The following is a 26,648-nucleotide window of genomic DNA, read 5'->3' on the forward strand; positions in this document are numbered from 1 at the left end:
TTAGCTTTAAAAGATCTCACAGTATAATAATATATATAATATTGTATCTAAGAAATTTTCAGTCATCATATTACAAAACAGCAATAGGGAAGTGTAATATCTAAACTAGACTTTGGTTGTTACACTGCTCACATGTACCAAACTGGCACATCCCTTGATCAAATTACAGTTGAGAATATTCTCCATTGTCCAGAAAGTATGGAATCTACCAACCCTTTTTATAACCCGTTAAAATACAATTGTTGCAAGTATCAACAGGAGGAGTCACTTCCTTGCTTGGGGAAATTGTCTTCAGTTGTAATGGGATATCATCATGTTCCAGCAACGTTCTCCAATTACTGAAATTTTGAAGATGCAGATCTTGCTCCTTGTTGCATACATTGCCACCTCACCTGTATAATGGAACATCTAAGAGGTCTTTCGGGTTGCTGCTGGAACCTTAGAGGAAGAAGATGCACCAAAGGATGTACGACTTGTGAATGGTCTTGTCCCTTTCAAACAGATAAATAAATGTTAGGAGGACCAAAGAATTGGCCCTAAAGGGAAGGTTTGAGAACTGGGGAATTAACACTCAAGTCCAAGCTGCCTGAACCTGCAGAGCTTCCTTTGAAACCTAATAAGTCTGCAGGTTCGGTAGACACAGAACAGCTTTCTGACAACAATTAGCTATTTATTAACTCCAACTCCAACCAGAATTGCTGAACAGAGAACATAGGCACAACACAAACTTATATACAGTTTGGCTAGCCTGCCAAATAACATGATTGGTCCTTATCCCAGGCCACCCATTGGTCCATGAGTCCAAAGAACAAGAGTCAATGATTGGTTCAGCTACGATCCTTCATTTGCACAGTGTACAGCTTGATTCCACATATATAACAAAACCCTTATCAAAGATTCTTCTTGCCAGCAAATTCAACCAGCTAGTAGTTTAACAGAACCGCGCCAAAGTGTTCAGTGAAAACCTAGACTCAGTTCTGAACTTCTCGGTCCTATGAGAAATCCAAATGAACATAAATCCCAAAATTATTTATATCGTTTGACATACAAGCCACCAACCCCAGCTAATATAACAAGGCTAGACAGAAGGAGATTACACTAGTGTTGTGTAATGTTGCATGTAGCAATATTGAAAGTGACCCCGGGCTGAAACCAGACATTGCGGCTGACAAACGGCTGCTGCCTAAAATAGCATCCCTGCATTTCCTCATAGATTCTACCCTTTTAATGTCCATTAGTTGAAAATGTGTGAGATGATGTCATTGCATTGGAAGTCTGGATGCCCTGCAAATGTCACCTGATGTAGTTGTGCAGAAACAGGGAAACTGACAATGTAGTGGCTTAACTTTGCAAGACTCAGTGTACAATCTTACACTTCATTGAATGGTATGGGACGTGCTTCTGAGGAAGTGTGCGTGCACATGAAAGCTCATCTTTTCCACTATATATTTCTGGTAAGGCTTTGGAGGAGGAGCTGGTCTCATGGCTTAATTGCCACCCAGCTCTAAATACCCACTCAGGGCAGCTGTCCCACTCCTGAGTGCCTCCTCCTCCAACCGGCTTGCCTGTCTGTCCAGCAACCAGCCAATCACCTTCTGTCCCCCACCCCTGACCACCCCTCCTCCTTCCACTTCCCTCTGAGGCTTGGAGGCTGCAGACCCCTGCTGAGTGAGAGCTGACCTTGCCACTGAGTTCCCTAACAGCTGCCTGCAGCCTTTCCAGGTCCGGGGGGGGGGGGGGCATCTGCAGAGTTCTTCCATTCCGACCCCCCCCCCATCTAGTGCCGGTTGTATTCATGAATGCAACGGGCTTGGCCCCAGTACCTTGAATAAATCTTGCTTGATCTTGAAGGAACCACTGGACTCTAAATTTGGACTTGCTTCTGAGCAGATGTGCAGAGGACTGCCCAAATAAAAAAGACGCAACCCCCCCCCCCACAAAAAAAATTGAAACAAGAAACCTAGAGGTTTAAGGGAAATTATAAATGCAATGCACCATGGATCATTTAAAATGTTCAAATATATTACATTATTATACCTGTATTTATTACAAAGAAAGTTAAAAACACTATAAGAGCTCAGATATAGTCTCACCTAAAAAATTAGTTCTTAAAATCTCCAACAGAGGCCAAATGACCTAGACTAAATGCATTTGGGGGCCATTGCTTACTTCAGTGGTCAGGCATCCAAAGATTATTAGAGTTAATCTTAAAATTATTATAAAGTCAGTTGTGAAATGAAATGACTCCAAACATATGATAAGTATTCCCAAACAATGCAAAAGAGCCAGTAGAGGTTCAGGTTGTCGTCTTCTACACTGTGTCTCAGGGCTAGGTTGAAATTGCAGAGGCCTCTTTTTCCATAGCTGTAGGCTCTGGTTCAATACAGATTGTAATAAGGTAGTGACTTCTCTTTGCACCTTCCTTACAGGGTCCGGATCAATAAATTATCAAATATAGTGTGGAGCCAATAACATGTACTGGATGCAGAAGAAATATCGCTCCGAAACACATTGGGTCTAGGTCATTTGGTCCTCGTTTGAAATTTTGTACACAAGGTCATATTTGAAGCCTTATAGTGTTTGTAACTTTCTTTGCCATGAATACATGTATTTAAGCATTTCTAATGATCTATAAAGAGCCTCTTGTGGCGCAGAGTGGTAAGGCAGCAGTCTGAAAGCTTTGCGCATGAGGCTGGGAGTTCAATCCCAGCAGCCAGCTCAAGGTTGACTCACCCTTCCATCCTTCCGAGGTTGGTGAAATGAGTACCCAGCTTGCTGGGGGGTAAACGGTAATGACTGGGGAAGGCACTGGCAAACCACCCCGTATTGAGTATGCCATGAAAACACTAGAAGGCGTCACCCCAAGGGTTAGACATGACCCGGTGCTTGCACAGGGGACACCTTTACCTTTACCTTTACCTTTAATGATCTATAACAGAGAGCCTCCTGTGGCGCAGAGTGTTAAGGCAGCAGACATGCAGTCTGAAAGCTCTGCCCATGAGGCTGGGAGTTCAATCCCAGCAGCTGGCTCAAGGTTGACTCAGCCTTCCATCCTTCCGAGGTCGGTAAAATGAGTACCCAGCTTGCTGGGGGTAAATGGTAATGACTGGGGAAGGCACTGGCAAACCACCCTGTATTGAGTTTGCTGTGAAAACACTATAGGGCGTCACCCCAAGGGTCAGACATGACCCGATGCTTGCACATGGGGATATCTTTACCTTTAATGATCTATAACTGCTGTTTTCAACCTTCTGACCATGGAGGAGCCCTTGAAATAATTTTTTTAGTCTTCTAGGAGCCCCAGGCATCAGCTGGCCACACCTCCCTGCCACACCCCCCTCAGAAGTGACACATCACCGGATGTGACACCACCACCCATATTAACAGGCAGGCTCAAGGAAGACTGTGGGGTGGGGGGAGAGGAGGCAGTTTAAAGCGGGAGTAGGCATGCAGACTTCACCCCCCTCTAGGCATAGAAACCATGTTCGGGATGAGGGAGAGGGAGAAATGGAAGCAGCTGGTTCCCTAACTTATGGCCGAGTCCATTAAGGCAGGAGGGGAAAGGCCATGGACACTCTCTGGAGCTCCTGCAAATCCCTGGGGTCCACAGAACCCTGATCAGAAATCCCTGATCTATACGTTGCACTGATATTATTATACCTTATGTTTATATTCCTTGACCTTTGCGGGTTCATTATGGATAGGACTTCACCAAGACTTGACCCAATGGTGCAGGACGCAGGCAATTTGTTTAAGGACAGCTATTCAAACAAGTGTATCCAGCAACATTCCAACAGGCTATCATAGTGTGTGTGCGTGCATGCATGCATGCGTGCATGACATGGATGTTTCTACCACAGTTTGGATGCTGGACAGCAGAAGAAATGCCTCTCGTCCCCCTGCCCGCCCCCTTCCTCTGGTCTCCTTCCCTCTCCCAAACGACAGGCAACATATGGTATTATGTTCCACTTGGCCTGAGCTCGGAAGGGGCTTGCTGCTGACTCAGTGGCAGGAGCACACGGTCTGAAGAGGGAATTAGCGGCTCCGGTGATCTCACCTCTCTCTCCCCTTTCTGCCAGTTGCCAAGCACAGACAGGAAGCTGGCTTCTGGCCAAGCTGATGCCAGCGATGCCAAGCGTCTTCCCTGGCTTCTGGAGGCTGTGTAAAGGGTTTTTTGGGGGGAAGGTGCCATACTAGAGATTATCCAGAACTGTTGTCAGGGCTGCTGGAATATGCATAGTGTTATAGCTCTGGGTTTTGAAATACCTGGAGACTTTGGGGGTGGAGCTGGGATTGGGTGGACTTTGGGGGTAGGGAAGGACTTCAGTAGAGTGTGATGCTATGGAGTTCACTTGCCAGAGCAGGCATTTTCTCCAGGGGAATTGATCTCTGTTGCTTGGAGTTGGACTATAATTCCAGGGGATCCCCAGGTCCCACAAGGGGACCAGCGTCTCTAAATAGGCAAGACCAGCAATGTGCATGATTGAACAGAATATGAAGAGTGTCCTGTAGGAGGCATCAGAGATGTGTATTTAGCAGAGTTAGACTAGAAACTACAAACCTAAGTGCATTGACATGACCCTGGACAAGACCTTGAGCTACAAACACCATCTTACCAATGTAGCAGGGAATATACACGTGACACAACATTCAAAAATGTTGGTACAACTTGGGATACATCTGCTGTAATACTTAGATGCTCAGCTTTGGGATTGGTGTATAGTGTTGGAATATGCAAGGTCAGTAGTGTGCATGATTCAAAAACAAATGAATAATATCCTACAGGGGGCATTGGAGATGTGTATTTAGCACAGTTAGAATAGGAACTTCTGATATTTCTCAGATACTCTCCTCTGTGTCCTGATTGGCTCATTTGTAGACTTCCTGCTCCTTTGAGCATACTTCCTCCCTGTTTGCCTCCAGAACCAACAGAATGGAGCAGTTAGACTGCTGGGTCTCTTTCCTACCAGCATGGGAGACCTGGACCCATTATGCACGTGTTGGATAATGTGCTTTCAATGCACTTGAGAAGTAGTACCCTGTTCTGCACAGGAAAATCCAGCTGCAAAACCACACTGAAAGTGTGCAGAAATGGACCTAGACTCCCAATGTGGACCTCAATTATCAAGTTTGTAGCTTGTGATATTACAGCTTCAGCAAACAGCCAGTTCTCAATCAGGAATGTATACAGTGTCTTGCCCCAATAACTGTGCTTTGCTACAGGTGTTTAGAGACATTTACCTCTTGGCCCAAAGCGTTGAAGGTAACAGTGGGAGCAATAAGGTTTGTCATCATACTGTGAAAGAAGACCAGAGAAGAAAAAAGATTAATCATGGCATCTTTGCTAACAACATTTCATTTATTGGCGACTAGCATGCAAGATGTTACAGGGTATGCTGCCATCCCCCTGCAAACCATTTAAATAACACCAAGGGATCAAGGGAAACAAGCAGAACATGGAACAAACAATGAACACAGAAGACCTCCCTTCTCTGGGTTTTGTAAGTAGCTGGACAATTGAAGGTAACCCTTATCCATGGCCATTGTCAGTGGCTACTTCATGGCCTTGACTTTATCTTCTATCCTGTTTAGACCAAGATAAATAGTTTTTGCAATGTAAACAGAGGCAGGAAAGGGTAAAACAGTTTAAATCTAGATCTTGCTGAAGAGAGGCTACTAAGATGCAAGACGGCTGCCTAGGATTTTGGGGAGGTGTCCTGCCTGGGCCTGTTTGCCTCCCATCTGCTCGACTTGTATATTGTTGTGTTAAATGTCATTTGGTCAAGTGTCATGGCTTCCTGATTCTGTCCCCAGGTGTCCCCATCCTCCTTGAGCCTGCAGTCATCTTTGGAATTCTGACACAGGACAGTGGACGCAATCACACAACGGCTGCCACAGGAGGCGGTCAATCCAAACATGTCAGTGAGTGAGGGTATATGGAATTCTAACAGGAACAAATCAACCTTTCAGGAAGAAGCTCTGTTTAACAGTGTACCTTTTAATCTGCAGAGCCGGTCAGAAACCCTGCTAAGCCAATGCAGTATCTAGTCCCTCCATCTTTCCCCAAGCAGGTACCAGGACCACTGCTGGCAAGGTTTGGTTTTTAAGATCCAGACCATATTGTTCCACCAAGTGTTCATGAAAGGTGAATTTCATTCCAGACTGAAGTGCAGTTTTATTGGAATCCAGAGTGGTCATTATTTGTTTACACGACACTTCAATCCTTAATGGGTTTTATTGTAACATTTTAATGGGTGTTTATAATTCTGAATTTGTGTTAGCCATATCGAGGCAGGCTACCAAATACTGCAATATTGCAATATTGACAAGCGTTGATATAAATGAACACTGCAGAAGTGTTCTGGAGATCAGTTGTAATTCTGGGTACAACCACAGGTACAAACTGGACACAATTAGTACACACAATTCTATTTGCCTCTTTTCAGCTCAATACACCCCATGAAAGATGCATCTATATTACCCATTGCTTATCTCAGAAACTTTTCCACCTGGCTGCGTTAAATCCCCCTTGAAGTTTAATGAATGAATCTCAAACCCCGTGCTAATAGAAAATAATTTCCAGAGCATGCCTCAGGTGTGTACAGGAAGGCCTTTCTAATATTGACAGAACAGGAGAGAACAGCCTTTTCTTATTACTAAAGATCTCTCCAAACATACCTTGACTCAAAAGTCATTCCAAATGCAAGGGCGGAGGCGTGCCATCATAACTCCCCCACGTGTCTTTGTTAATGGGTTTGAAGCCCTGGCAGCCATGTGGGTATAATCACGAAGAGCAGAATACACAGCTGTGCAATGCAGGAGAAAGGGATGGAATCAGAGAGCCCGTTGGGACTGGAGCTTGTGGAACGTGCGCATAAGCACCACTGAGATCAGTGCTGTCTTTCCCTTCTGCTCAGGCTTGCTTTTAAAAATTGTATTGGAGGAGGGATTGAGCCTGCAATGGGCATTGATAGATTTGTGGCCTGATGCTGACAGTCCAATTGGTCTTTGGACATGGCCTTTGTCAAGCGTGTCTCACTTTGGCCAAGGCGGCCTGATCTCCAAAGCCGAAAAGCAAGAGGGCAGCCTGACCTAGGCCTGTTCCACACACATATGGGATAATGCACTTTCAGTGTGCTTTTGCAGCTGGATTTTCCTGTGCAGAATGGAAAAATCAATTTCTGAAGTGCATTGAAATATCTAATGCAGGCTTTCTCAACCAGGGCCCATTCTGCACACGCTAGATAATGTGCTTTCAATGCTTGCACAGGCGATACCTTTACCGAAGTAGATTTTCCTGTTCTGCACAGGAAAATCCAGCTGCAAAAGCACACTGAAAGTGCATTATCCAGTGTGTGTGGAACGCGCCCAGGGTTTTGTGAAACCCTGGGGTTTCTTGACAGCCCTGGAAGGGTTTCCAGAATGGGAAAGAATTAATTTTTTAATATTTTTTAAAAATTTGTTAAACATTTAGCGGGTGATATGACCATATATGGTCATATTGACCCTCCTCCTTCCCCCAAATGGCCAATGATGGGCCTGGAGGGGGTGGGAAGGGGAGGGGACGGGTTGGACGAGTACACAGGTATGCTTCTCAACTCTATTCTGCATGATTGTGCCACTTCTGTGCTTTTTCAAAACCTGAAGAATGTTTCAGGGGTTTCTCAACATTAAAAAAGTTAAGAAAGTCTGCTCTAACGTGTGCAGAATGGGCCCTGTATTATGTCCGGGGGTGGGGATGGTGCTCTGTTTAAATGAACACGCACACCACTTGCTTATTTCCTTTTTGTATTTTTATACTAGCTTGTAATTTGAAAAAAAAACAGGATAATAATATAAAAGGGATACGAAAGAAACAGAGGGACCTTTCAACACACCATATATGCACCATCTACTAGGTGCATGGAGCAAAAAAAAAATTATCTCCAACATCCTCTTCATTATACTTTTCAAGACATGTTCTATAAATTACTATAGTCCTTGCTTCAAACATTTTAAATTTCAAATTCCATAGCTGACGGATTTTACAACCCTAAGTTCATCATTACTACCTATTCTACGCTACATATTTCATCATTTCCGCGAACCAGACACAGCTTTTAATAGACCTGAGTGTAAAAGGGTTTCCCTTATATATCTAGCAATAAAAAACCCAGGAATATTTTTGTTCAGAATCTGTTTACTTATATCCTTACATTCAAAGCTTGTTCTCATTTGGCTCCCGCTTAATTCTAACTGTGGGAGTTGCCAGAGCAGAAGCCAGGCAAAATCACAGTAGGATTGTGTCCTATGTTTATATGCCACATCTTTGACATCCTTGATCCCAGAGCTGGGGCATGCAAAAAAAAAAGTTTCCCCCCAATTTGAGTCTATTGGTGTGTAAAAAAATTTAGATTTCCCAGAAAATTCAGGACCGAATGGCAGTAAAAAAGACTGGCTGTTTTCTGGAAATAACAGACATTTTCGGGGGACTTTCCTATAGAATCGCCAAGGGTCAGACACGACTGAACGGATAACATCATCATCATCAGACCCGAGAAGTGAAAGAAAAATTTATAAAGCCAACCTGACTCTGGGGCTGGCTTCTTTCCTTCTCAGGGGTGGTTTAAGGACTTGTAGGGCCTGTGCCACCAGAGGTAAGGATTTGCGGGGCCCTAAAAGGTAAAGGTATCCCCTGTGCAAGCCCTGGGTCATGTCTGACCCTTGGGGTGATGCTTTCTAGTGTTTTCATGGCAGACTCAATACGGGGTAGTTTGCCAGTGCCTTCCCAGTCATTACCGTTTACCCCCCCCCCCAGCAAGCTGGGTACTTATTGAACTCCCAGTCTCATGGGCAGAGCTTTCAGACTGCATAGTGCACAATTGCAGTGAGCACAGCTAGACTGGGGACAGAGGGGCGCCCACAGTGGAAAGTAATGTTAGTGTCCTTAAAGAGGGAAAAGGGGGAGGAGGGAGGTTGCAGCCGTGCTCGATGGAGGGGAAGGCACCACATGGGGCCCCTGGTAGTGTGAGGCCCTTAGCACGAGCTACATGGATAAACCCGCCCTGCTTCTTCTGCATCGGGGTTTAAACCCTGCTACAGAAGAAATTAAGAGCCTCTTGTGGCGCAGAGTGGTAAGGCAGCAGACATGCAGTCTGAAAGCTCTGCCCATGAGGCTGGGAGTGCGATCCCAGCAGCCGGCTCAAGGTTGACTCAGCCTTCCATCCTTCTGAAGTCGGTAAAATGAGTACCCAGCTTGCTTGCTGGGGGGTAAACGGTAATGACTGGGGAAGGCATTGGCAAACCACCCCGTATTGAGTCTGCCAAGAAAACGCTAGAGGGCGTCACCCCAAGGGTCAGACATGACCCACTGCTTACACAGGCGATACCTTTACCTTTTTACAGGAGAACTTATACTAAGGATCTTTAGGGGACAAGAAGGTCTCTCCTCGGTGCACTCAGACTTGACTAAGTGTGCTTTTGCTAGCAGGCTGTTAAACCATCTAGGACTGATGGTATGTGAGGTAGAGTAACTATGGGAAGGGGACACAAGAAAAATGGCATGGCTGTGGGACGAAGGTGCAAGAATGTGCATGGCACACCAGGGTGCCTTGACCGTGATGTTTCCCAAAGGATTGTAGGCAACAAGGTTTGGGAACGACTGCAAAACATGGAGGGGGGGGGGGAACATAGCAGCAGGACAAAAAAGAAAAGAAATGGATGACAAATCAGGACTTCTAAACATTCTTCGGTGCAACCTAATCCCTAAGAGCTGGAAGGTCTTCTGACGGTTGTCAGGTTGGAGGACGTCCCTGAAGGAGACAGATGGGTGATGGGGTTTGTTCTCCCCCCCCCCTACCTCGGCATGCTGGCCAGGGCTGAGTTGCCGTTTGCAGTGGTAACACTTCAGACAAAGGGGATGGTAGTCTTTGCCGAGGGAGCGCTTCCGCTCAGCTGTTAAGAGAGGGGAGAAGGTATGAGTAATTATGCTCCCAGCACCTCATTAATAGAGGAGCATATGTGGAATGCTGCTTTGATCCGCCAGAGATCCTTGCCAAAGTAATTTTCAGAAGAAAAGGAGTTGTCGAATCCTTTAATGCAGGAACAATTTGGCATTCTTCCCCCTCCCCGGCCCCGCTTTGCACCTCGGTTTCTGCAACACGCCACTTTTTGAAGTTTGCTCAAACTTTGCGTATTGGAAATTGAATTTCAGACCTTGCCAGAAGCTTCTGCAGCCAGCAGCTTTTATCTGCACTTCAACATTTTGTTTTCCTTTTATTTTTGGCCATATTCCGCCAGATTTTCTCTATCCTAGATCATAGGATGCTATTAGATGTGTTGTGTGTGCGGAGATGTAGCTGAACCTGAACCTGAAAAGGAAGCACCTGCCCCAAGATTCTCAGTACCTGGCTGGTTTCCTATGAGCTGATTTCTCAATCAGAGGCCACTTAGCACCTTATTGTCTAGGAAATTCCTCAGAGCCACAGAGCGTTCAACTAGAGGCATGCTTCCAAACCGCAAACACTGTCCTTCTGGGATGGAAAGTGAAAATTAAACGTGGGCATTGAAAGTGCCAACTTTGACACCTCTGGATATCATTTCCCCCCCTTTTAGATAGGATTCCTGAAAAGGCAGCAGTTCTCTTGGTGGCTTTCACTATTTCAAAGTAGGGTTTCCAGCTCTGGGTTAGGAAATACCTACAGATTACAGGTGTGCAGCTTGGGAGGGTGGGGTTCAGGAAGGAAAGGAACTCCAGTGGGGCATACTGCTATGTTATTCTGATCTCGGCACAGAAGAGTGAATTTACTCCGCAAAACTGATTTTGCTCTGCATGGTGAATTGCCTCTTCAGTGCTTTAAGCGTCTTTTAAGCGTTGTTTCTGAAAGATGCTTTTCACGGATTCATTTCTCTCCTGCCTGCCTCAGACGGACTATTAGTCATGCAGAGAAGCTCCTTAGTTATGCAGATTAGTGACTGCATTACAGAACAAAGCGGAGTTGGCAAAACCACAGGGGGCAGGGCTATGAATTGTTTCATGCAGAGAGCATTGCAACGTAGTTTTTCAACAGACTATATTCAATGCAGAACAACGACTGCAATAAAGCGGTCTAAACTGGTTGTTTTTAAGACTATTTTATTTGGCTCCATGCAGACTACCTCCTGGAGTAGCCAACTAAAGAGTATCCAGGGGGGATCTTTAATGGAGGTCAGCTGTTGCCACGCAGATACCCCATCAAAAATAACTGGAACCAAAGGTCCACGGGATACTCTTTGTTGGATACTTGTAGTGAATGAGTTAGAACACATTCTAAAATCACTGGAATTTAAGAAATATAAGCCACTGAGAAAGAGACTTCTCCTTGGAAATGAGCTAATTACCGGATCTTGTTTTGGCTTTGACTTGCATCTTTAAGAATAAAGAAGATTTTCTGTTTGTATACAGCCGTTTTGTCAGCTTTCTTTTTGTCTGCGATTCTAGTCAGCTGGAGGGTGTTCATTTTTTTGGCTTTCCTTCCTAAGTGGGGCTGCCTTATTTCATGGGGGTGGGTTTTCAAAGAAATGACTGCATGATCTCAATAGCCAACAGAAACATCTGTAAAAAGGGGGAGAGAAAGATGCTTTAACCATTTTCCTTTCCAACGTTTTCTTGAACTGAAACTAACTCGTGCCTGCAGTATTCATTTGTTTTGTTTTTGCCCCAGAAAAGAAAAATGGCAACTCAAAGAGTGGATGACTTTCTTTCCGTTCAGTACTAATAATCCCCGCACCATAGGGAAGGAGATTTCCATCAGAGAAACAGCACAGACTAAGCATCAATACCTCATTCCCTTGCACAATGGCTCTAATCTGAAAATCTGGGCCGCTCACAGTCTGTTGTTTCCTGTTAAGATACATTAGGGAGATTCATGTACAGATCAGCCAGTACTGTATTCGTTATGCAGGCCCCACTTCTGTGAGCAATGAGAGGGTCCAGAGGCTAATGTTTAGCCAGGCTTGGCTCCCTTTGGGGGGGAGACAGAGTGAGTACATTTTAGGGTCAATATTTCCCTTAGTCACAAATACATATGTAAGTAAAGTTGCCAGCCTCCAATTGGGATAATCAAACCAAGCAACAAAACACTGATTTGAAGCTCCCAAATAAGCTGTGATAAATAGAACTGTCTATTCAAAACAATGGCTGGAAACCGGTTGAATTGGTTTTTCCATGATCTTCCTCAGCAGCCAATATCTGTATTAAATTTATAACATGCAGACTATGTCAAAAATATACAAAATCAAAAAGCAAAAAAGAAAGAAAAAATTCAAACAAATTGCATTCTGATATTACATTTAGAGGTGGCATAAATAACCTTTAAAAAGTTGCGAAAACAGAATTTCATTGAGAAAACATATCGTGCGTGGCTATTTCAAGTCAAGCGTTAAACAATACCAACTGTCGAGAGACTTACCCAAAAGTGATGAAAACACATCCCAGGGCAAGAGACAATTCTGTAGTATGGAATTCTCTTGTGGGGGGCCTGATCTACTATCAGAACAGCATCTGTGAAATTACTTTCGGTTTACCCAAGTTCTCGTGGGATTACAGCTGATCTCCAGACCACGCAGCTGTTCCCCTGGAGAAAATGGCAGCTTTAGAGGGGGAACTCTGTGGCTTCATCACGTTCCTGCTGAGCTCCCTCCCTGCCCCAAACCTAAGCCTCCCTAGCTTCTGCACCCAAGTTTCCAGGAACTTCCCTATGTAGAACTAGAAACCCTCCCTATATCCCCATAAAGAGATCCTGCAGCCTTGAAGGGCTTTGACCGACTCACAACATCCTTTCTCTTTCCTCCCAACTAGAATCTAAATTTTAAACAAATCATGTCTCTCCCTCCCCTTGTCCTATTTGCCACTTTCCCCTTCCTTGCCAGTTGCCAATTCCTCTCCCCTTCTCTCTCCATTGGCCTCCAGGTCCCACCCTCAGCTCCTGCTTCCCCCTAAACTGGAAGTTATGCCACGGTGGCCAAGGCCAAGGCTCCAGTGTCTTGGTTACTAGGCAGCCCAACAATGCTCTTTGTGATGTTTCACAAGCTGTCTTCATCAGGGGGGGGGGTGTTAAACCTCCCACATTTTTTAAAGTTTGGGTATTTTTCTGCCAACCTGGGGATTCCTCCAGGTTTATAGCAAGGGGAACCAGACAAAAACAACAACAGGATCTGTGTTTTTAAATCAATACTCTAGGGCCCTCTTTAGATTTAGGTACAAAGGTATATATTTAACACATGATGGACGTGAGTTGTTCTTTTTAATTGATTTTTATTTAACACTGGAAAACTCAGAAAGGCAGAAAAATGTTCCCCCAGATTATTTTATCGTCTCTCTCCTTCCTTCCCTTGGTATGTACCTTCTCTGATTAATAATGGAGCCATCTGATAGCAAAAAAATAAATCTGTCAGCGTTTTTGCCCCATTCCCTTTCCAGCAGGATGCGCTGGGACTTATTAAATGCACAGCGCATCAGTCACACTAACACCACATTCCCTTCGTTAGCTCAGTTGCAAGGCGTGCTGTGGCCCTCTGCTCTGGGCACAGGACGTACTCCCAGCCTGAGGGAAAAGGCAGTTCTGAACAAGCTGGTTCTTGCGGTGTCCTTCCTGAGGTGAAGCATTAGTAAGCATGTGAGCGCTTCCCTCGCTGGCTGCTCATTCACCTCGGGAGGCTGTAGAGGGCTCCACGTCCTATGGAATCAACCTCTCACACAGAAAGATACCAACTCTCTCTTTGGATGGGTCCACACGTCCTACAGCCTACCACAAGGAACCTACGCAATTCCCACCACAAAAAGGTGGGATCCAAACAGGATTTTATTTAGGCAACGTTTCTGGACCCTTTGAAGCCAGTGGAAAGGAACGTTTTCTTTTTCTGAGAAGAGGGGGGAAAATATTGGGGGGGGGGAGGCAGAAATATATTAGGCTTGTCGACTTTAAATCTTAAATTCTAGATGACCCAGGAGGTTCCTTCCAACTCTGTGATTTTATGTGAATAACACAGAAGATGTTGGCCCCAATCCAATGAAGTCTTCAGGTAGTATGATAAATGGAAAGGGAATCCTAATGGTTAATTTTGGAGGGGGGGGGCTAGGAGAACATGGGAGAGGAAAAATCTAACTTTTACTTCCACTTGTAAACATCAAAATAGTGTATAGTTGCCAGTCAAGTACTGGTATCCCCTGGGAGCTGGGAGGCCAGAAATAGCACGTAAGAGCACATAATAGGAGAGGTATAGTATATATAGATTCCTGCCATATATGACTATCCTATATATGACTATCATATATGACTAGCCAGTTTGGTGTAGTGGTTAGGAATGCGGACGTCTAATCTGGCGAGCTGGGCTTGATTCCACACTCCCCCACATGCAGCCAGGTCTCAATCTAGGGTTTTCTCAGCCCTGCTTCCTGAGATAAGTGCTAAATGGATACATACTCATCTGTTTGCTTGCAACAAGCCACAGTTCTCTCATGTTCATCCTGCCTCACAATTGCAATTTGAGTATAATAGTAGTCTGCCTTTTGGGGCTGTTATATTGTTGGAATGATGGCCTGTATCCTAGCCACAGTCTCCTGTCATACCAGGACACATCTTCCCAGCAACCTGTTCTTCCTCAGAAGAACAAACAAAAACATTTTGCTGCACCAATGGTATGACATGATTTCCAGGAGAAACCCCGGAAGTGCTGTCATGTCTCTTTAGGGAATCATCAAAAACTTCTGGTGATTCCTAGAGAGGTGTGTCATCACTTCCAGGTTTGCCCCCAAAGTAATGCCATGCCATTGCCAATGGTGCCCTCTCATATCCCTGCCCCACTGGCGTCAAATAGCCAGGTCACTTAGGGTTGGAGAAAACCTATGTTTTGAGGAGTGGACTCTATGGCATTGCACCCCACTTTCCAAGGCTTCATCCCCAAATCTCCTGGAGTTTCCCAACCTGGAGCTGGCAACCATGCCCCTCATCCCCTACTAGAGCGGGACTAGCAACCCTAGCCTGAAACCTTCTTCCACCCTAAGGGACTTCCATCTTAAGAGGCTCTTCTGCTAGCAATAGAGTCACTTAATTTGGAGGAAGTCTCTATAATCTGGAGGGAAGCTTCAGATTTTGCTAAGACTGATAGGCTCTGTTGTTAGGTGTGAAGTCGTGTCCGACCCATCACGACCCCATGGACAATTATCGTTCAGAGCCCATCTGCACACATAGGATAATGCACTTTCAATGTGCTTTGGCAGCCAGATTTTCCTGTGTGGAACAGGAAAATCTACTTCAAAAGTGCATTGAATGTGCATTATCCTATGTGTGCAGAATAGGTCCAGGCCTTCCTCTCCTCTACCATTCCTCGAAGTCCATTTAAGTTTGCACCGACTGCTTCAGTGACTCCATCCAGCCACCTCATTCTCTGTCGATAGGTTCTAGGCCAATGAATAAGATGTTTGAAACAAGAAATGCATATTCTAATTGTAATTATTCTGTATTATTTCATCCAGATGCCACCTATCCATGCTCCCAAGTGAATGGTTTAGCACAAAACAAGAAACTAGGTATCCTGGAAAAACCTGATTCCTCCAGGAATGTTTCTCCTCTTTGCTGCACAAGATCACTGTGTAAATGATTGAGGGACCAAGGCAGGCTGAAGTAATATAAACCATACGAACATGAGAGAAGGCATAGTAAAGCAGATTGGCTCAGCAGCCTATTTTACGCAGGGCCAACAAACAATGCCTAGATGCCAAGGCTTCCCTGTTGTCACCTCCTAGCAACGTGGATGGCCTTTCCTTCCACTGCTGGACCTCTCCTCCATGAATCTGCCTGCATCTCCTTTTAAAGCCTTCTGTGCTAGTGGCCAGCTCTATATGTACTGCAGCAAGTTCCTTAATTTAATTGCCCCTCGACTGAAGAAGTGTTCTGCATGTTGGAATGTATTGCTATGGATTAGAGAAAAAAATCTAGAGACTCATCCTGTTCTCCAAGAGTTAACTAAGATGTATTTTCTTCGTCTTTCATTTCAAACCCTCTAAGTGCTTGCCTGAACTTCTGATGAAATATTTTGTCAATATAGTAATCTTATTTTTACATGCAAAACTGAGTGTGACCTGACAGTACGATATTTGGGCACATGTTTTGCTGAAGTCTGCAATAAGCAAAGATGTTTGATATGGGCCTGTATTCAGCCACACCGTTCTGAAGACGGAAGAGAACATGGGACTCAGTGGGAGCTGGGACTGCCAGCTTTGCGTTGGGAAAACCCTGAAGCCTTTGGGGGTGGAGCCAGGATTGGATGGGCTTTGGGGCAGGGAGGGACTTCAGTGGAGGATTATGCTGTGGGGTCCACCCTCCAAAGCAGCCATTTTCTCCAATACTCTACTAATCTCTGTCAATTGGAAATGAGCTGTAAAACCAGGGGGCCTGGCATCCCTAGGAACGGCATTGTGGGCAAAATGGGAGAATCGTCAGTGGGACTGGGGTACTGGCAGAAATTAACGTCCTCTTTTTTGAAAACTTGGGCTCTTTGGAACGTGTTCTTGGACAGAGGTCATTTTATTTTATTGTTCTCCTCACATTATGCTTTTTTTATAAAAATGCAAACTGGTGATTAGGAAGTCTGCAACAGGAAAATGCATCCAAGCAAATCTAATATTGAAACAACAAAGAGGCCAGGTAAAAAAAAAAAAGGTGTGTGTGTGTGTGAAACAAACCCAGTATTTACAAGAGGAAAGGCAAGTATTCCAGGGACACAAATATCGGCGCCTGACCGGCTAACACCGAACGGTCAGTTCAGTGTATTTCTTCTTCCTCTCCCTCCTCTCCGTCACCCTAAATATTCTCCTGCCACATTCCCTACTTGCAAACTCAAAATATTGGCAAGCAAACAAGCTTCTCAAGGTCACGTCGTGCCCATAAACACTCATTAGTGGATGGGATTTCACAGCCAGGACTCAAATACGCAGTCATTTCTGACAGCATTCACAGTACTCTTTGCCCGGCTCGAATGCCATCAGGGCTAATTACTCCTGTCAGGAGTATTTACTTGACCAAACACCACAGCAATTATTAGCAGTGGTAATAACTAGTGTGGTAGTCGGCACCTCATATCCCTACTGATATAGGGATATCACTACAATGAGGCATTCCCATAACCATCGGGACTTAATTACCACCACTGATTAAGCAACAAGGTCTTTAATTTCCATACCTGAATTCACCTTATGCCTATTACGTACACTCGGATTATTATGCGTACCTTTCAAGTTCAAGGTTTGGGTTTTAACCTTTAAGGCTATACATGGCCTGGGTCCTACCTATCTGAGGGGCCGCTTGTCTGCTTATGCCTCCCGCAGGGCTCTCCACTCCGTGGGTAGGAATCTGTTGGTTGTCCCAGCCCCCCTGGAAATCCGCCTGGCCTCAACCAGGGTCAGGGACTTTTCAGCCTTGGCCCTGCCTGGTGGAACAAGCTCCCGGAAGAGCTAAGGGTCCTGATGGAGCTGTCTACGTTCTGCATGGGCTGCAAGATGGAGCTCTTCCACCAGGCATTTGGTTGAGGCTGGGGGGGGGGGGGAATTGACTGGAGTTCGATCTGGGGTCTCACCCTAGATGAGCATCCCTTGTAATACAATAACTACTGCTGAACTGTTTGGCTGGACTCTGTAGATTGAGTTGGAATAGCTATCCCGCCATCTTGTGGGTTGTCATATGTATTGTTACTGTTTCCATGGGATTTTTATGGGGTAATTGTTGTGGTTTTAATTGTTAGTCACCTCAAGGCGACAAAAAGTTGTAAGAGGTGTGATATAGATCCAAGAATAAAAGAAATAAATAAAAATGAATAAAGGTATTGAAGAAATATTCCTTTAAAAAGGGTACCCAAAAATGGACCCATTCCATCAGTTCTTATGCTTTTAGTATCAGTCATGGAAAGCCAGCATAGTGCAGTGCAGCCGTTCTCAACTTTTTTACCACTGAGAAACCCCTGAAACATTCTTCAGGCTTTGAGAAACCCCAGAAGTGGCACAATGGTGCAGAATGTGGCTGGGAAGCAGAGCTGTGTATATTATGTCCACCTGGGGCATCTCCCCTTCCCACCCCTCCAGGCCCATCATTGTCCATTTGGCGAGTGGGGGGGGGGGGGTTGACATGACCACATGTGGTCATATCACCTGATAAATGTCTAACAATTAAAATATTAATTAACTCTCACCCATTTGGGAAACTCTTCCAAGGCCTTCAAGAAACCCCAGGGTTCCATGAAACCCTGGTTGAGAAAGCCTGGTGCAGTGGTTACGTGCAGCGGCTTCTAAACTGGTGAGCCAGGTTTGATTTCTCACTCCACATACAACCAGCTGTGTGACCTTGGGCTCATCACAGCCCTGATACTTCTGTTTGACCAAGCAATCCTATCAGAAGCTCTCTCATTCTCAGCTACTTCACAGGATGTCTGTGGTGGGGAGAGGAAAGGGAAGGCTATTGTAAGCTGCTTTGAGACTCCACTGAGCAGTGAAAAGCGGGGTATAAAAAACAACTCTTCTTCTTCTTCATGGAAAGGGAAGGCAGAGGAATAGCCTGATCCCATCAGATCTCAGAAGCTAAGGAGGGTCAGTACTTGGAAGGGACACCACCAAGGAAGATTCTGCAGAAGAAGCCAATGGAAAACCAACTCTACTTTACTCCTTTCACTCGCTGTAAGTCAGCTGTAAGTCGCTGTAAGTCAGTTGTGACTTGACAGTACTTTACCCACACAGTAAATGTCATGACTCAAGCATTAGAACAAAAAGTGGGGTCTTGAACTGCTCGTTGAAGGGAGCTCTTTGCTTCCTTGGTACTGGGGTGAGATGGAGATGTTCATAAAGGCTGAAAGCCATAATGGACATGTACCTATTACAGATCCCCAGAAATACATCGCTGCAAGCCATATTCCACCTTGCCCCCTCCCTTTTTGGCTATAAACTGCCTCTCTGGGTATCACCACCACCACCACCACATGAACTTTGTATAGGTCCATCTGCTGGGAGAATCAGGACTCCTGGCTTCCTGTTCCAGTTCAGAGTTCTTTCCTTTGTGTCTCCCACAGCCCAGCATGTGAGCACCATGGGGACAATTTACTACCGGGTATACCGCTAGGTGAGTAGTTGCTTGCCAAGCTCCCTCCCTTGACTCTGGGGCTTCCCCTTGTTCTGGAATAGCATTTCCGACATAGAGGAGCACTACAGGGATCAAAGAACTGCTGCCAGCTTTCAAATTTATAAAAGTTTTATCAAAAGTAAAGTGTTCATAAGCATACCTTTAGCACAGCACAGATTCTAGCCAAAGAATCCAAAAGAAACTGGGTAAAATGGAATCCTTCTTCCACTAACACATCATCTACCTGATGTTAAACATAAAGCAGTCTCCTTACTTAAGAGGTTGCAAAAGTCCTATACCTCATAGCTTGATTCAGTTCCTCAGTGGACCCCACGGCAGCCTACCCACGTGTTCTGGTCAGAGATCTCTGTCTGAAGGCTGACAGGCAAAGAGACCTCTCCCTGGTTCTGGGGGATTAAAATCATGTTCTGTGTCTCATAAACTCTGGAGCATTCTGGAGAAGATTCTTCTCTCTCCACATCCCCAGTACCTGCTTCTAGAAGAGGAAGAAGCTGGGAGATTCCCTTTGAGCAAATTTACAGAGAGGTTGCAAGGATAGACCAGGAGCATCTCAACCCAACAATGGGTTTACCATCTGTTTGGTAGAGAGTCTGATCTCTCGTTTTACTTTTAACATACAAGGTTGTTGTAAGGATTATTGTGATGGCTAGACAATCTGCCCTGAACACTCTCTGGTGCTATATAAATGTCATCTATTGTTATTGTTATTGCTGTGGTTTATTATGCATTACATGATCTCGTAATAAAATATGAGCCTTTCAGGCTGGAAAGGGTGGGGGAGAGAGGAGGGGGAGCTGGAGGGTTGTGTAAGAACACGGCCAACTTCAAGGTGTTTGGACTTAGGGGAGTCCCCAGAGATTGTGAGCCCTAATATACAGATGAAAACATCGTTCATATATATGTCACCTATTTACCATCCTGACCCTTTTGCATGCTTAAATAGGAAGTTGAGCTGCCAGCTCTTCTTGTATGTATGATATAAATCAGGGGTAGTCAACCTGTGGTCCTCCAGATGTTCATGAGCTACAATTTCCATGAGCCTCTGCCAGCAAACGCTGGCAGGGGCTCATGGGAATTGCAGTCCATGGACATCTGGAGGAGCACAGGTTCAGATGGGAGTGGATCCACTGAAGGGGCAACCCTTTGTGAGATGATCCATAGGCAATGTTCTTTAGGAACCAGGCAGGACACCTCATACAAATTTATTTTGCAACTGGACCATTTCAAAACCCTTGAGGGGCGTTTCGTGCTCTTCTTTTTGCTGATGCTCTGCGGCTTATTTGCCGTGTGCTTCCTGAGCTACTGAAAGCCTCTGATTTTGCCAGGCACTTCCTCTTCCCGTAACTTATCACCTTTTGAATGCTGTGGCTTCCTGAACATTCAGCCACATATTACAGCAATGCCTCACCTTGTCTCAATTCCCCTCTGTGTTAGACCAATGAAGAAAAACCAGCACTAGTGAGTAGTACACGTGAGCTCTGGGAAAGTCCCATGCTCAAATTCCATGTGAGTCATGCCCTGAGGGCCAAACTAAACATCACATTAAAAAAAATTGGTCCAGGTTCTCTGGATGCAACCCATGTTCCCGACAGCAGCTGTGGAAGGAGCTGGGGGGCCTTTAGGTCCTTGCACAGTTCCAAAAGGCCGGCAAAATAGAGCTCTTCCGCCAGGTATTGGAGGTGGGGTGGGGCCAATGTACTGTGGAGTGACATCAAGTTGGCCCTCTCCTACAAGGACCTTATAACAGCCCTCCCCTGGGATAGGAGTAGTATTTGCAAGTAAGGCTCATACACCAGCATATAGTAGAATTGGAGTGGACTTTACTTGTCTTTAATAGTTGTAATGTTTTATATTGTTGTAAACTGCCCTGAGCCGGTTTGCTGGGAGGAGTGGTCATATAAATCCAAATATAAACAAAACAACTATGTCCTGGTCTTTTTAAATTAGAGATGTCAGTGATCGAACCTGTAATCTTCTGCATACCAGGCAACTGCTCTACCACTGATCTACAGCCCTTCCCCATGACCTATTCCCACTCAACTTGACCCTGGTTCAACATTCTCATCATTATCTCTCAGATTTCCCATCTAGAGCCCATCTGGCTCTGTTATGCTATATGGTTCTGATCCAATAGATTTACTTTCCTTGAACTCTTAAGGACATTTGGCCAATGATACAGTTCCACACCCACCTCCGTGACTTCTTCCTTCAAAACATATACCCGTGTCCCAAGCTTATATTTGTCGTGCAGTACTTAAATAATGCAATCCTAAACAGAACTAGACCCTTCTAAGTCCATTGAAGTTAATGGCCTTAGAAGTATGTTACCCTGTAAAGGATTGATTCAAGTGGACAGCCCTGTTGGTCTAAAGTAGCACAACAAAATTTGTTTCCAATGGCACCTTTAAGACCAACAAAGATTTATTCAACAAGCCTCCTTTAATTACTTCTTTTCACAACTGGGAAAATGTCTGCCATTAATCACTGACCTTAACATTTTTATTGCCCCAATGTTTTTGTGAACCCGAAGGACTGATTTGCTTTTCTTGCAAAGAATTATCATACTGCATATATTGGGCATTGTGATGCTGTGTACTAATTTGCATCTAATTTACTTTCTTCTTATATCTGTACTCTTATGATCCCTGTTCTATTGTCTGAGGAAGCGTGCATGCACACGAAAGCTCATGCCTTGAATAAATCTTGGTTGGTCAGAGGTGCCATTGGACTCCAATTATGTTCTGTTAAGGAGTGGCACTGTGAGTTTCCTAAAGAATCTTGACAACGGTAGTTTTGAGAGTGCTGAGAATTGTCTGCAAGATGCCCATTGGCCATAACACTGGCAGGCAAGATAAAATTAGATATGACTCATTTACACCAAGTTCTTAGCTATTAAATGTGCAACGTGAGCATGCCAAAGATTCAGGGTGCAGCCTGGTGTAGTGATTAGGTGTGCAGACTTCTAATCTGGCGAGTCGGGTTTGATTCCGCTCTTCCCCACATGCAACCAGCTGGGTGACCTTGGGCTCACCACACCACTGAGAAAGCTGTTCTGACCAAGAAGTAATATCAGGGCTCTCTCAGCCTCACCTATGTCACAGGGTGGGGAGAGGAAAGGGAAGGTGATTGTAAGCTACTTTGAGACTCCTTCAGGTAGAGAAAAGCAGCACATAAGAACCAAGTCTTCTTCTTCTTCTAAATATTGGACAGGATTGTGTGTTTAGCAACACAGTTTAGACAAAATCAAGAGTAGTTTTTCATACCCCATTTTCCTCTACTTTAAGGAGTCTTGAACTGGCTTACAATCACCTTCTGAGGTAGATGGGGCCAAGTGTTGTGAGAGAATTGTGACTGGCCCAAGGTCCCCCAAAAGGCTTCATGTGGAGGAGTGGGAGATTGAACCCAGCTCTCCAGATAGAGGCCACCACTCTTAACCACTACACCCACTGGCTCTTAACCCATCAGACAGGTTGTCATGCCACACTGTTTCTTTTGAACACATGCAGCTACCTTCTAGTGACTCAAGGCCTTCCATCTACCCAGGTGAGTATGACAAGTAGTACTTCTCCAGGCATCATGGGTAATCTTTGCACATGGCCTACAGCTAACTAGCGATACCAGGGATTGAACCCAGTGCTTCCTACAATACAAAGCGGATATTCTACTACTGAATGACAAACACACACACACACACACTTTTTCTTGCCCATCAGCACAATATCTAAATCAAGCCACAGAGGCCTCAAACCACCACCACCCCTCCCCCCCAAACCCCCTACTCACTCACACACAGCCAACCTCAGTTCCCTGTGGGAAGAGAGGGATTAGTGAAGTGGATTAAGTCTGTGGCATAGACGTGCTCTCGTGCCCCACTCAAACCATAATTCACCATTATGTGGGAGACAGAAAGATGCTTCCGACCAGCCTCAAAGCCTGTTTGATTCAGCTGAACGAACTTACCAAAGTAGACTGGCTTTCCACACATGGGGCAATATGAAATCATTGTTCGTCTTCCCTCAGGCACCGCTTAAGATGCAGCGCTGTTAGAATAAGCAGCTTTTTGTTCACTGGTCCTGACAGGAAAACCATGGCTGGGGCACAGCAGGACTGATGCACCTTCTGCTTTTCGACGCAGGATGTTGCGGTTGTTTTCAAGAAAACGAGAATGCTGACGTGGAGCAGCAGCAGGGGAGCGAAAGGAGGACTTCCTGTTTATGAAGGCACTGCTGCAAGTTCAGGTCCCAATTTTGTGACATCCCAAGGTTCCTGACTCATTTTTCTCCTCAGTCAGTCCCCCTGGGATACTCAGCTTCCTCTTGTCTGTTCCTACAACTCACCGTATAAATTCTTGTTTATTTTGGTTTGTTCAGCATTAGGACACATCCTGGCTCCCCCAATGGGTGTGGGAGAGGTGAGACTAAAGTTTAGGGAGTCAGAGAAGAAGGAAAGACTGACCACACTACAAACGGACTATGCATTTTCTTCTCAGAGAAGTCATCACAAGTGACAGATGAGACAACTGAGCATTGAGGTCAATGCATGGAGAGGGAGAATGCGCACGGTGGCTCTGTCCCCTGATCTATGCATGCCATACTCATAGACCAGCAATATGATGTTTGTCAGAGGGGAGGGGAGGATGCTATCCATGCTTTCCAGCAAAACCAGCAAAGTAATGTTTTATTTATTTGTATTTATTATATACAACCCTCCCTTGCTTGGTGTCGTGGTTAAGAGTAGTGGCTTCCAATCTGGCAAGCTGGGTTTGATTCCCCACTCCTCCACAAGGGTGATCTTGGGCTAGTTGCAGTCCTGTTAGAGCTGTTCCGACAGAGCAGTTCTTTCTCAGCTCCACCTACCTCACAAGGTGTCTCTTGAGGGGAGAGGGGGGGAGGCTATTGTAAGATAGTTTGAGACTCTTTGGGGCACTGAAAAGTGGGGTATAAAAACCAACTCTTCTTCTTCTTCTACCTTAAAGAAGGCCTGCACAAGTTGTGACCTCCCCCCACACCCACAAGCCTATATTGTGGCCTGTCAGGTGTTTGACAAGACCCCTCCTAGGGTTGCCAACCTTCAGGCGGTGGCTGGAGATCTCCTGGGATTACAACTGATCTCCAGGCAACAGAGATCCGATCACCTTAGTTGCTGCCTCCGTAAATGTCGGCAATTGAATACTGGGAAGCAGAACCTTCCAGGCAGAGCTGAATCCAGACAGGAAAAGATTAATTAGGCTCCCTTCGTATGTTAAGCAGGAGCTTCTTCCTTGTGGCTTCATTCCATGAAGAATCAACGCCAGAGCTTGGTATATTTTTAACTTTATGGATGGATCCAATCAGCAATGTCTTTGCTTTGGCCTGTACATAGGAAGTCAGACTCACCACAAAATGGCTGCCATGTAGGCCTGTTAAGCTTCAATCGAGATGGAAGATCATCTGACCCTCATGATCCTTCCTGAAATGGCGGCGGAAGCCAATGCTGTGAAGTTAGTTCTAGGGAAACTGTAAGTGGCGTCAGTCTTCTGTAGTATCATGAATCAGCTGCAGTCTTCAGACTCCCTGAAGGAGGAACTGAAGGGCAACCAAGGAGCACAGGCTCAACCAGGAGTGTTGGAGGAACTGGCTGCTGAGCCAGAATTACCAGCAGAAGCCGATGGGCCCTGCTCAGGACAAGCTGCTGGCGATCAGGCTGACAGCTCTTCTGACAGCTTTTCTGAAACAGCTGTGGCTTGTCGCTGTCAATGAAGACAAAGATAACTGTAGAAGGAACATCTGCATGTGGTCATGCCAGCAATAAGCAAAACAGGGAGAGTGTGTGCAGAATGAGAGCTAGACTCTCTGGTATCAGGCTATTTAGGGAGGCTAAGACCTTGGGCTCCTGTGGATGAACATGCGGGCAATGCTGCTGCTGGTGCCTACCTTGCCTGACATCCTGCCAGACTTCTTGGACATTCTGACCTTTTTGGAGCTTGTCTGCCTGCTTGACTGAACCTCTGGCTTTCTAACCTGGCCTGGCAGACCAATCTCTCACTCTCATGCTGAACAGCTGCTGAAACATGCCTCTGGTTAAACCTGATAGCCAGAACTTCTAGGAATGTCCCCAGACCTTGGAGCCCAGTTGCCATGTGTGCCCAGGCCAATCACAAAATGCTGGGAAGTTGTGAGCCATTTGCTTTGGAGATGAGAAGAGACCCCACCCGTCCGCTTCTTCAAGCAAACGTTTCTTCCCCAAGTCCAAGAGCTAACCCTGCCTTTCCTCCTCCTCCTCCACATTGTAAAAGGAAGTCCTTCAGAAGAACACTGTAGGACCAAACAGTGAGAATAGCTGTTTCCATCATAGGAGGGTGCTTGGCTTTGTCTCCCAACGTTCTGTGACTGACCTGGCATCCATGGTAGTCATTTTGTGACTCATTTTGCTAGACCTTGGAGGCAGAATGTGACCAGACTGTCCCACTTTTGGAGGGACATCTGGGGGTACCTGGCAAACTGTACTTATGTTGAAATTGAAATATATATATTACAATGCTATTTTTGCATTCTATGCGTTCTATAAAACTTTTTGTTGCTCCATATAGACCACATTTTTAATGAGGTGCCCCCCTGGTCAATGGTGTCCCACTTCACCAATGTTAAAATCTGGTCCCCTTACGTGCTGCCAGGCCTGCCCCCTCAGCCACTGATCAGCTGGCTGGTGGGGAGACTTGGCGAAGATCTAGGTCATGTTTCCAGGGTTACACAGGAAGTGACGTTATCATATCAGCAACTTCTGGGTGATGCTCTGGCATCTGGACAACAATTATGAGGTAGAAGCCAGTTTTACCATAGAGTTTTTGCCCAAACACCAGGAGGTCGCTGAAGTGATGATATCACTTCCTGTGTGACACCGTGACCTGAGACTTTCACTTTCTCCTGGTAAGTCCCCCTACTGGTTGCCAGGAGGGACCTGGCAAAACTACTGGCCACAATTGACTTTTTGTGGCATCATGCCTAGGTCTTATCAAAATTCCCAGTCTGTCCACAGGCTCCACAAGAGTGGGGACCTACAGAACATACAATTAAAAATACATGTATGTATCTTTGCATATACATGTATGTATCTTTGCAATATCTTTGCATTTTTAGTGTACCCTTTAAAATATCTTAGGGATACACCTGAAAAATATACATGAAGGGATCCCGATACACTTATTTAGGAGAGCAGCATCTACTCACCTCAGCTTTCCTTCCCAAAATATGCCAGACTATGAAAAACAGGCAGCATTAGTCTGCCACAGTTCGTTCCTTGTTAACCAAAGAGCCCAACCTCTATGGCATGCCTAGCTTTGAGCAGAGAGAAGCAAACTCAGACCCTCTGAGGACCACAGATCAAAGGAGAAGGTGACATTTTAGCAGGTAAATATTTTGCCAGAGAGCAACACTGAATATACATGGGCTGCCCCCAGCCCCTACCCTCCTGGGATGCTGGCTTGATGGATGTATGCAGCTGAGCAGAAAAGGCTAATAGCCTATTGCT

The 26,648-nt window shown here is 45.4% G+C and overlaps 1 protein-coding gene across 3 annotated transcripts; it reads right to left on the minus strand.

Moving 5' to 3' along the window:
* LOC143841867 (cysteine-rich protein 1-like) lies at nucleotides 1–26,648 on the minus strand. 3 transcript variants are annotated; one of them, XM_077346445.1, is made up of 5 exons: nucleotides 26,348–26,648; nucleotides 11,359–11,572; nucleotides 9,839–9,933; nucleotides 5,242–5,296; nucleotides 1–491 (listed from the first exon to the last, which is right to left on the minus strand). In XM_077346445.1, exons 2-5 carry the CDS (start codon nucleotides 11,384–11,386, stop codon nucleotides 409–411), a joined length of 261 nt encoding a protein of 86 aa, XP_077202560.1. In that variant the 5' UTR covers nucleotides 11,387–11,572; nucleotides 26,348–26,648; the 3' UTR covers nucleotides 1–408. The 3 variants fall into 3 exon arrangements, with proteins under 3 accessions (XP_077202560.1, XP_077202559.1, XP_077202557.1); XM_077346444.1 differs by lacking the exon at nucleotides 26,348–26,648 and adding an exon at nucleotides 12,429–12,988; XM_077346442.1 differs by lacking the exons at nucleotides 11,359–11,572; nucleotides 26,348–26,648 and adding an exon at nucleotides 23,103–23,249.

This window comes from Paroedura picta, chromosome 7 (assembly GCF_049243985.1).
Source record: "Paroedura picta isolate Pp20150507F chromosome 7, Ppicta_v3.0, whole genome shotgun sequence".
Taxonomy (NCBI): Eukaryota; Metazoa; Chordata; class Lepidosauria; order Squamata; family Gekkonidae; genus Paroedura; species Paroedura picta.